The sequence below is a fragment of the Antrostomus carolinensis genome, unplaced genomic scaffold (genome assembly GCF_000700745.2).
Source record: "Antrostomus carolinensis isolate BGI_N321 unplaced genomic scaffold, ASM70074v2 scaffold36369, whole genome shotgun sequence".
Lineage (NCBI taxonomy): Eukaryota > Metazoa > Chordata > Aves > Caprimulgiformes > Caprimulgidae > Antrostomus > Antrostomus carolinensis.
Genome location: NW_010341219.1, coordinates 1 through 11,690, shown reverse-complemented (window position 1 = coordinate 11,690; position 11,690 = coordinate 1). Strand labels below are relative to the sequence as shown.

Genomic DNA, 11,690 nt, shown 5'->3' with positions numbered 1-11,690 from the left:
CCCTGGAAGTGTTGAAGGCCAGGTTGGATGAGGCTTTGAGCAACCTGGTCTAGTGGAAGGTGTCCCTGCTGATGGCAGGGGGGTTGGAACTGGAGGAGCTTTAAGGTCCCTTCCAACCCAAACCAGTCTGGGATTCTATGATTCTATTTCCCCAACACTGTGCATTTCTGATGGGTTAAAGAAAGCAGGCTATGAATCATTCAAAGGTTTCTAATATAAGCATTATCCAACAAATAAATACCCTTCCCCCACTTGGAAAGTCTCTGGCCAAATCCTGTCCCTCTGTTCCAGCTCCTCCTTACAGCCTCTTCCCGTTTCCGGATGGGTCCTGGCCCCCAGCCCTTATCTCCTCCAGCCCCTGGGTTGTTTACAGAGAGCAGTTATAAAGAGGCTGACCCAGCTGAGAGTGGAGGGGAATTACAAGGTGCAGGAAAACAGCAGCACTGGACCAGACTGGGTGTCTGCTTGACTCACTACGACCTGCTCTGCACCATGGGGAAGGACGGGCTGCTCAGCAAACCAAACATCTTCCTCCTTCTCCTCTTCTGCCTTCCTGGAAATACCTCTCCCACCACAGAACCGTAAGCTACATGTGTGGAGGGGGGGAGGGAGGCCTTAGTGCTCCTTTTTTCCTTCAGTTTTCTTCCTTTCTGTCAAACAGCTGTGCCAGTTTCTTCTATTCCTGCCCCACATCCCACTAACTAACCAAGCCCTGAGCTTCCTGCACAGCTCCACCAGTGCCCCCCCACATTCCCACCCCACAGCCCCTCTGGTTGTCCACCCCTGAGAACCCCTCCACAGCTCTGCCAGTGCCCCTCACTCCTGCCCTGTACCTGCCTGGTACACCAGCCCTGGATCCTCACATCTTTGCCTAAGGATATTCCTACCTAGAAACCATCAGGTGCCTGGGGTTTTGTGGGCATGATGCCAGAATCCATGTACTTACCTCACCTGTAGTACCCTTGTTTTAATCACTGAGTTATTTCTCCTCATTCTGTTGCTTTCAAGCTGGTTTTCTCCCCTTTCTCCCATTTCTTTCAAGCCAGTTTGTTTCCCTTGGCAGCATCAGATGTACTTGTTCCCAAAGAGGATCTGCGACCCAGATTCTCTTCCTCTGGCGCTGAGTTTGGTGCTGGCACCGTACCCTGGACCATCCACCCCAGGGCTCTGCAGATCAGCAGCGTGGCTGCAGCACCCAGTCTGCTGAGGTCCCCAAGGAGAGGGGCAGCCCGGGATGGCATGGGTTCCCAACCCCAGCAAGGATTGCTCCAGAGCCTTTAGTCTGGATGGGAACAGCCTCCCTCTTCAGCCCCTGGCTGCTGTCACAGGCTGTGCATCTCGCTGTGCTGGCAGACACACAGTCCTCACTGCCACAGGTCTCAAAATTCTTGATTCAGAGATTTCATGCCCATAATCACCAGGGTAGTGGCCGCAGCTGTAGGAGAAGGTGCCACTTGCTGTGTGCTCAGGGGTGAACTGGTGGCTGGCTCAGACTTGGAAGGACCTTTGACTCGTGCTGTATCATCAACCTCCCATTCATCTGCCCTGTTTGGGTGCTTCTGGGGCAGAGCAGCCAGCCAAGTCTGCTTTGGGGTCAGGCTGAGCTCTCTGCTCTCCCTACAGTAATCTGAGGTAATTCAGTAATTAAGATTAAGTAATCTTACTTAATTACTTAATTAAGATTAAGTAATCTTAATTCATCCCTGCCCAAAATCAGGAGGAAAGGGAATGAATCCCTGCTGCTCAGTCCTCTCCTCCTGTGAGAGACAAGCTGGGCATAAATCTCCTGTGAGCAATGTATTTATCCCTGACCTGAGCACCATTCTGGGAGGGGAGGAGGAGGAAGAGCTGAGAGGTGGGGGAGAGATGGGTGTAGTTGGGAACCACAGAAGATGGAAGCTCAGTAAACAGCTGGGGAGCAGCAAGGAAGTGAAGCCTGGGCAGTGAATTGCTCAGTAGTGGTTCTGTTTCAAGCGTTGCAGGGTTGATCAGATGCTGTGTATAATGCAGAAGGGAAGCTGCCCTTGAAGACAAAAGAAGCTTCTAACCATGGCTTTCTTCCTGTGCCCCACTCAAGGAGGGAGATACCTCTTTGAACAGCAAATTTGCTGCTGTTTTTGTTTCAGATGTGGCCGGCTGCACAGGAGACAAAATTAAGGTTCAGACTATATATTAGAAAGGAACTTTTTTACTAAGTTAGTGCAGCACTGGAACAGGTGATCCAGAGAGATGGTGGAAACTCCATCCATGGAGTCCTTTGCAAGAATCCTGTTCCAGGAGAGAAGCTGGGCTTGAGATATCCAGAGATCATAGAATCACAGAGGTCATAGAATCCCAGACTGGTTTGGGTTGGAAGGGACCTTAAAGCTCATCCAGTTCCAACCCACTTCTGTTTTCAGAACAGTTTGCTGCAAGCAGGGAGGCTGCTGAGGTCTTTTTTGGCAGCCCAGATGCTTTTTGACCTGGAATGTCTACATATGGATTTGTGCCTCAGGTTATTTAAAGGCCTCATAGTACTTTAAATTCATCTAGCTCTTTTCACCAGCACATCCCGAAACAGCTAAAGGGGGGTCTATAAACAGAGTATTTCAAATTCTTGTTTCAAAGGCAGGGAAGCTGGTGTGGAGAGAAGTTCTACATGTTGGCCAAAATTTCAGCAAAACAGTGAACAGGAAGAGGAATGAGGCCAAATTCTCCCCAAACTAGGTCATGCTGTCCCTTTGTAGACTGGATGTTACAGACAGATTGCCAGTGCCGCTGGCAGGGGGCAGGGGAAATAAGATTGGGGGAAGCAGGCAGGGGTGAAGCTGTGGTGAGAAGGCTGTGGAGGAAGGGGAGTGCTGGAGCAAGCAGATAGTCACAAGCTGGAAGTCACTCCCTGGGTGGCTGGAGCTGCCTCTTTTCACTGCTTCTGCAGCAGCACTCACTGACCGGAGTTGCCAGCTGGCTCCTCGCCACACTTTATCCTGTTGCCTGGTGGTGAGGGAAATGGAGGTACTGCCAGGGTCCCACCGATTCCACAGTAGCTTTAGGACTTCCCAAAAGGTCAGAGCCCAGCCAATGATGTAGCTCTGGACAGGCCCAGCTATCTCTCTCCCCAGGACTGGCAGTGTGTGGCAAGGTGCACATCATTTTTCCCCAGGGGAGGGACCATGGAAGGGTGGTATGAGCAGTCCTGGCCACAGGTTTCCTCCTATGCATACAGTGGTTAATGTACCCTGCAGACTGAATTGCCACTAGAACCTCCTGCTGCTGCATCTGGATAGCTTCAGTGTGCACAGGGAAATAGGAAGACCAGGTCCATAAGAATAATCCAACATCAGACCAAGGAACTACATTAGCTCTGTATTCTGTCTGTGTTGGTGACCAGTCATAGGTGCTGAGGGACAGAGTAGAGGAGCAAGGTGAGTACTGTGGAAATGAGTTTCCCACCTGCTATAGACTATGGAGCTTCTATCAGAGGTTCAAAGTCCTATTGTGGCAGGGATTACACATGCTGCTATGTTTTCTGGCCATTTCTGGGCAATGAATTTTCCCAGGACATTTTTTGTAACTTTCATATCAGAAGTAGCTGATCTCCTTGCCATTATGAACCTCATACCACAATTTATGTAGCTGGTGCCATAGGGCAGATACCGTATGCCTTGGAGAGTTACTGACAGGTGGAGAGTGACAACTTCTTTTAGGGTCCTGCACTTGGCTGGACGTGCAGGTAAGGCCCTAATTATCCAATTCCAGGGCAGCTGCTGGCTCCTTTTGTTCCTCACCCAGGGAAGGACAGTTGGCTGATGCAGCCTGAGTGCATGTGCCCTTCTTGGACTTCTCGAGAGTACTAGGAGGCTCAAGAACCACAAGCTGGCCATACCAGAATTGAACATTTAGACTCTGCAACAACTGGTAGCATCGAGTTCTTCAGTTTAATTTTGTACATTAGTGACAAAGTTTCTGCTTCCTTCTTTTTTTTCTAAGCCGTCATATTAATAATTAAGCCATTAATATTTTCACCTGGTGTTGTTTAGTACACACGTTGTCATAGGCGATGAACAAATTGTACTTTCTTTCGTTCACATCATGACTTTATAGCTTTCTATTATGCCTTTTTCCAGGCTGAAGAGTCTTAATCTATGTAGTGTCTCCTCTCATGCAAAGCATTCTTGATTTCAGATAATCTCTGCCATCTTTCACTGAAAGTTTTCTCTAAATCATTTTTTTTAATGGGATTACATCAGCATGCCATATATGCAAGATGTGGAAATACCTTGCAATTATACAATGGCAAATTGATTGTTTGTCAATGGCAAATTGACAAACAGAGATTTGTCCTCTGTTCCTTTCTGAACACTTCCCTACAGGCCATTTGTGACTTTTCATTGAATGAAAATTTTCCAAGAGTGGTCAACAGTGCTCAGTCTTAATAGCCCACTTAGTGATACAGCATATACATGATACCATATATACCACTGGGGTAATTTTTCTTCCTCTATTATTTATTGTGAGGCCCCATCTGGAGTTTTGCATCCAGGCCTGGAGCCCCTAACACAAGAAAGATGTGGAGCTGTTGGAGCGGGTCCAGAGGAGGTCAGGAAGATGGTCAGAGGGCTGGAGCACCTCTCTGCTGAAGGAAGGTTGAGGGAGCTGGGCTTGTTGAGCTTGGAGAAGAGAAGACTCCAGGGAGACTTCACTGCAGCCTTCCAGTACCTGAAGGGAGCTTAGAAACAGGAGGGAGAGTGACTTTGTACATGGGCAGAGAGTGATGGGACAAGGAGAGATGGTTTGAAACTAACAGAGGGGAGATTTAGGTTGGATATTAGGAGGAAGTTTTTCACCCAGAGGGTGGTGAGACACTGGCCCAGGTTGCCCAGAGAAGCTGTGGCTGCCCCATCCCTGGAGGCTTTCAAGGCCAGGTTGGATGGGGACCCTGGGCAGCCTGATCTAGTGGTTAGCAACCCTGTCCACAGCAGGAAGGTTGGAACTGGATGATCTTTAAGGTCCTTTCCAACCCAAACCATTCTATGATTCCATGATTTTCCCTTTATGAACAGTTCATTTGCCATTTTTGCTGCACAGTCCCACCATATGGCAAAAGTTTTCCACAAATATGTAAGTCAGTTTTAGGTATTTTCTTACCCTGGATAATTATCGGAAAATTGTACTTCCCAGATCATGTAGAACTGTACTGAACAACAGGGGTCCCAACACAGACTCTGAAGATTTTCACTGGTTCCTACCTTTTGTGTCCTATCTTTTAACCAATTAATCCAGGTCAGAGTTAATAATTTGATTTATTAGTTAAAAAAAATAATGAAATTATGCTTTTCATTGGATGGCAGCTCACTTTAAGGGTCTTTTGTGAGGGACCTTTGTCAAAAGCTCTTTGAAGATGCAAGTACGCTTGTGTTGTAATAAACCACTACTCTCTGAAATCCTTTGTGTGCTCATCTTAGTAAGGTCCCAAACTGCAACACTCACATTTTTGCTCAGCATGAGAAGGATTTGGAAACCTGGATAAGCAAAGACAGGAGCAGCCAGACAAGTGAGTGGTTTTTTCAACCCTAAAACTGATGAATTTACAACCTTTTTTAGCGAATGACTTTTGAGTCTCAATAGAAGATTGTGGGATACACAAAAATCAATTAGCAGCCTGGAACCTTTCACGCCATCCTTACTCCCTGCTGTGAAGCCAGACAAAACATCCTTTGTAAAGGACCCTCTATTAGCATAGAAATTGTTCCTTCCACTGCAAGCATTTTCCTGCTTTTAGGCTAATTAGTTAGGCAGTTTAATAGGTATAAACCCCAAATAAAATGAATGCTCATGTGTAGAGGCACTGCAATTCAAGGGGATAGGAATGGATTAGGCATGCTGATTTGCTAATTTGCTTTCACTTAATACTATTTCCTGAAAACTGTTTCACGTTTCTGATCCATCTGGTTCTTCCTTCCTTCTCTTTCTAGGCAGTATATGGTGCTCCTGCCCTTTCTGATAGACACTGATTCTCCTGAGAAAGTCTGCGTGCAGCTGACCCACCTGAATGAGTCTGTGACGTTGAGTGCCACACTCGAGTATCAAGGGGAAAACAGGAGCTTGATTGATGACGTGGTGTCGGAGAAGGACGTGTTCACCTGCATCCCTTTCTCTGTGAGTATCTCATCCTTGTAGGATGCTCCTTTGTGTTTATTGATGTGGCGTAGTCCAGAAATGAGAAATAAGACACTTTGCAATCAGAGATTGCTAAACTAATCCAAACAAAAAATGAATTTGATGTGGGTAATTGACCGTGATAGCCTTATGAAGAATAATTTTCCACCATTATCAAATTCTGTGTCCCATGTGATACTTCTGTGCATGCAGGGCTTAGATAACTCTTTTGGGATCCTTCATCCTATAACTTTGACTGACAGAACATACCTCATGTTTGTTTGATCTGTGTAAACCTCAGAGGAAAAATAGCAAAGTGGAAAGAGAACTGTAGAAGCTGAGGAATGGTTAAAGACAGTGAGGTCCATGAGGTCATTTGTCTCCTCCTGGAGCTTATTCATGATTGTTTCCTGCAGAAGACTGCTTGGTGAGTAATGTAAGCAACTGGTCTCATCCCCTAAATAATGAATCTGGTTGATTTTAATTTTGATAAATCATAGTATGGGACAAGATCAGATTCAATATTTCTCTAAGGAAAGTGTATAAATTAAGGAAGGGAAAAGGCTTCCAGTATTGGAAGGAGAGCATGGATAAAACTCAAGGAAATGGAGAAGGTCTATCATTGCAGCAATTCCTGAAGGAAAAAGGAGATTTTCTTGAGACAGAGGAGACAAGCCCTCCAAGTTCATATCAGAAAATCATGGTTTTCTCTTGCTTCCAACACTGAGCCTTTGGTGTCCTTTTAAGGAACTTTCAGACCTAACTAATGTCCTTCAAAGGCTCAGTGCAGTGGGGTGGATCAGTAAAGCAGTTATCCTCTTCATTCTCCTTAGGTTCCAAAATCCAATAGCACATCAGTGGCATTTCTCACTGTGACAGTGAAGGGGGAGACACTGCAGTTCAAGAGTCGCAAGTCAGTGCTGGTCCAGAATTCTGAGAGCTTGGTCTTCGTCCAGACGGACAAACCCATCTACAAGCCCGGACAGACAGGTATGGGGAATTGGGTTGGTGTTGACTCTGACAGCAGAAAATCTTACGGGCTTTATTCCCCAGAGGCCCCATGCTTTTATTAAAGGTTTCAGACTTCTTCATGGGGGGAGTTAGAGCACTCAGTAAATCTTATTTCTCTCAGCTGATATCTGGAGCATGTGGTACCTTCATCATTCCTATTCTCCATCCTCCAGGCACAGCATCTCAGCCAGATGTAGGCACAGGCTCGATTAATTCTAGTCAACTAGAGGCACAAATCTGGGATGACTTCAAAGCATAGTCTTCCTTGGCCGCACCTGAATCAACAAAGCAGGACAGGCACTCCCAAGGGACAATTCAGTTCAGCCAAGACCTGATTATCCTTCTAAATTTATCTGCCACTCACCATCTGCAAGAGAAAGAGCCTGGAGCAATTGCTTCCATAACTTAGAGATCTCAATTCAGAGACGGTTGATCCGTGGAATGAATCTGAGTTATAAATTATTGAAACACTGATATTTCCTGGTAATGGCTACAAATTTAACAGTGAAATTTCCTTCTTTTCCTTTACACCCTTCAGTGCTGTTTCGGATCGTCTCTCTGGACAAGGACTTCTACCCGCTGAATGAGAAGGTAGAGATTTTTTTGTTGTTAACCCAGAAGCTTAATTTCCAATTAACACCATTACTGTCATCATCCAGAACCGCTGGAGACAGCCTTTAAAGCATACAACCCTTTCTTACTCACACCATCCTTAACCTATTCCATACCCTGTCCCAGGACACACTCCACCTGTCTCTATTGACTGAAAAACCCCATTTTCAAAGGGATATAGGTGTTTAAAACCAGATTTTCAAAGGAATGTAGGTGGTTAAGCATGTAGGCAGGGATCTCATCACTGAAAAATGGGTGGGACAATTTTCCATTGAAAGTGACAGATGTGCAGATGTTTCTGGCAGTGGGTGCAACCACATGTTTAGAGGCAGAGAGAGCAGCATGACAAGGATTTGGTTTTAAGGAACTGGTCAGGGGTATATGTCCACCTTTTAGCTTATGTGGTAATCAGTTCCTCATGCAGACAAGTCCTTTGAAAACTTTTACTTCATCACATTTTCAAACTGTAGTAAGAAAAAAAGTTTGGGCTCTAAAATATTATAGAAGAGATTCCTTTAACCATCAAGAACTAAGGAAACAGAGCAAGCACAGAAAAGGAAGAACCCAAAGGACTTCTTAGAAGGTTGCTCTTCTGCCCTTCAAGTCCCAATCTGGAAATTACTTCCATTCATATGTAACTAATATGTCTAACACGGATTTTCCTTTGTTCTTTCCCCACAGTTTCCATTTGTCTATGTTCAGGTGAGTGGATAACTACATGTCTATGGTCTCAGCAGAATATGCAGGCACAGAATCATAGAATCCTAGAATGTTGTGAGTTGGAAGGGACCCACCAGGATCATCCAGTCCAACTCCTGTCCCTGCAAAGGACAAGCCCAACATTCAGACCATGTCCCTGAGGGCACATGGTGGCCAAATGCTTCTGGAATCTTGTCAGGCTTGGTGCCATGAGCACCTCCCTGGGGAGCCTGTTCCAGTGCTCCAGCACCCTCTGCCTCAAGAACCTTTTCCCCATGGCCAACCTAAACAACAACAGAGGTAGTAGTCTGCAGCAGTGATGTTTTCAGGCTGAGATGCGAGGGCAAAAACACAGGTGTGTGACCTTTTTCCTTTGTGTAAAAGAAGGCTGAGTAGTTGGGCATCAATATATGTTCCAACAATTGGTTGGGCAATGTGTTGTAGGAACAAAACAGTTAATCAGCACAAGCCATGCTGTGAACATTTGCCTAGAAGTCATATCAGAATGGCTTATTCCTCTTCCCAAGCAGAACTAAGATGATCTGTCTGCCAAGTGTGGTTGAAAACATGGAACTAGTTAAACGAACTAGCAAAACTAAAGAAAGGATTATGCAAGTAGACATCTCCTATCTTCTCAAGCTATGCCCTTTTTGCCTGTTTTTTTTTTTTAAGCAGTTGAACTTCAGTGACAAAAATTAATAGGAAAGATGTTTCTGTCAGTGATCCAAGTACTTGCTTTTACAACTGAGAAACCAGAATTTACAATTATAATCTGGGACATCTTTGAGTAGAAAATTGATGAGAAGGACCCAGTGATGGACCCTGAAGCCATGATAGCAGCACAAACAGTGCTGAAATTAGATGTGCACAGATCTGAAGTCGGTTTGTGTGATTATGGGCCCTGTGTAGTCAGTCCTGTCATTGCTCCTTGCTGCTTGGGGTTGCTGTCTCCATTCTGCACTGTCTCTCTCTAGAGCTGGGGGTGCTGTCACAACAGAAGGTGGGCCAGAAACAGGCTGTTTTCCTCTTTTCTACCCTCCTGTCAAAAGTGTTGTCACTGTCTCTTCCCCTCAGCAAACTTCCAGAACAGAGCTGCAGAGCTGGTGGGCCACTGACAGCCTGTGAATATTTTGAGAAAGAAGAGTAAGAGAGTGTGTGGTGTGGCATAGCAGGTGGAGGAGAGCATCTCAGAACTACCCCTGCTGAGGTTCTCCCATGGGGTCGTACAACAGGTCCCTTCTCTTTCAATGAGATGACACTTGACTGTGTACAAGAATTTAATGAAAGGAGCAAGAAGAAATAAATCCTATCTACTGCTTCCAGAAATCCCATACGCCTTTGCCTAACAAGCTGAATAGTTTCACAACCTTTTCTTTGTGTGTCAGTACCCTGAATGGCTTCAATTTTAAATCCCTAGGAAGGCCTAGGGATTTAAAATTGAAGGCACTCTCTCTTCAGCTCCAGCCAGTGAGGCATGGTGTTTGTCCAGCTTACATAGGCCTTGTCCGCCATCCCCATCATCACCTCTCCCTTCCTCAGTGCTCCTTCTCAGTCCAGCACTGCCCTTTGTTTGGCTCTCACAGATGTCTATGAGACAGTCTTGTCGAGTGGGAGGCTCATTGGGCGGCAAATTCACCTTTTTTCTCTACGGTACTTTTTTTGGCCAGATCAGATCTGCTAGTGCAGTTTACCACATACTTGCACAAAACTTGGACTAGCTCAAAGGAAAGGGTGGCAGGAGTGAAGAAAAGTGACAGTTTAAAGTCAGCAGTGCTAAAGGAAATAAATGTCCATCAGTCCACATCCTTAATGTCACTAATTGATCGTAGTCAGCCACAAAGGCAGAAGTTAGTCTGAGCCTGTTCTTTCTGAACTGTTGTCCTGACCTATTGCTTCTGTCACTAAAAAAAAAACCCAAAACTTTCCGAGGCAAAACAAGCAAACTGACTTTCAGGCCTTCCCTATAAACGCATCACAGAAATGGCAACAAGTTCACAAGTCTAGCTGTAGATATTTTCTTGAATTCCTCTTCCAAGGAAGCCTGGTGGTGGCCCTCAGAATGGTGAGCTTTTCAGCAGGGTTGATATGTGATGATGAAGAGGATTTGCTCAGAGCCTTTGGATGCATTTTACTGACTGTGCCTTCCTCCTGGGGTGCTTCTTGGGAAGAAGGTCCCTTCTTCTACCCCCTGACTGGTGACCTCCAACTGGGGGATGTCATCCACATCCCCTTTTCCCTAAGCCCCGAGATAAAATCTCAGTAAAGGAAATGCACTCAGTCACATACCTTGAGTCACATCCCTATCTAGAGTAAATAGAATTTTGGTGACAGCCAAAGTACAATGCAAAGAGCAGGTAGAAAATGAAAGGTTGTAAACATTAACCATCCTGCTGAGGAGCCTGGAAATGGTGCATCAAATTATGCAGCACCACTGCATTGCTTCCGTGATTTCTACAAGAAATTTGAGGCTGAGCTGATGAATTTGGAGCACAGTCAATTGTTAGGCAGTTGATAATCACAGAATCACAGAATGATGGGTTTGGAAGGGACCTCAGGAGATCATCCAGTCCAACCCCCCTGCCAAAGCAGGTTCCCTACAGCAGGTTGCACAGGAAAGTGTCCAGGTGGGTTTGGAACATCTCCACAACCTCTAAGCAGTAGCAATGATGAGATTTCAGCTCCAGCATTAGGAGTGGGAGAGACAAGAACAGAGAACTCTCAGCTGGATGCACATATGTGCGTTATATATAGATGTATGTGGGATTCTGTTTCTGTCCCCACTCCCCCACCCCACCACAAGGTTTGGACTCTTATACCTTTTTCAGTGCCATAGGTAGATCAGGTGTCTCATTCCTCAGCAGATTATGTACTGATACTCAGACAGTATTAGGCATGGAAAAAAAAACCTTTTATCAGGCTGTATAGCAAGCAAAGGAGACTGAACCTTCCCTCCCCTCTCCCTGTGCTCCACTTACTCCTGCTGTCCATCTCTTTGTCTTGTTCCCTTGCCAGTCTGTCTTTCCCAGCTTCCTGGTCCCATCCTTCATAAGCATGCAGGTAGAACTGAGGGGGAGACAACACAGGACCTCCAGGGTTAAAAAACTTTCTTGCATACTAGTTATGCAGAACTGACAGGTAAGTAAGTGCTCACAGATCCTCACAGGTTATTGAATAATTACAGGTAGGTTTTCCCAGCTGGGATGTTGTGGTGGTTTCCCTTGGCTGGCACT

The 11,690-nt window shown here is 45.7% G+C and overlaps 1 protein-coding gene across 1 annotated transcript; it reads left to right on the top strand.

The window, feature by feature from the left end:
- The first annotated feature begins 389 nt into the window (after nt 1–389).
- On the top strand, nt 390–8,475 carry LOC104519811 (alpha-2-macroglobulin). The gene is made up of 5 exons (XM_010176424.1): nt 390–581; nt 5,955–6,138; nt 6,972–7,128; nt 7,688–7,740; nt 8,443–8,475. The coding sequence occupies exons 1-5, from the start codon at nt 493–495 to the stop codon at nt 8,473–8,475; spliced, it is 516 nt and encodes a 171-aa protein (XP_010174726.1). The 5' UTR covers nt 390–492.
- The last annotated feature ends 3,215 nt before the right edge of the window (nt 8,476–11,690 follow it).

Coding starts and splice junctions, on each gene's coding strand:
- LOC104519811 (XM_010176424.1), top strand. CDS start 493: ATGGGGAAGGACGGGCTGCTCAGCAAACCAAACATCTTCCTCCTTCTC. Junction 6,139..6,971: donor TCACCTGCATCCCTTTCTCT/GTGAGTATCTCA, acceptor CATTCTCCTTAG/GTTCCAAAATCCAATAGCAC. Junction 7,129..7,687: donor CTACAAGCCCGGACAGACAG/GTATGGGGAATT, acceptor TACACCCTTCAG/TGCTGTTTCGGATCGTCTCT.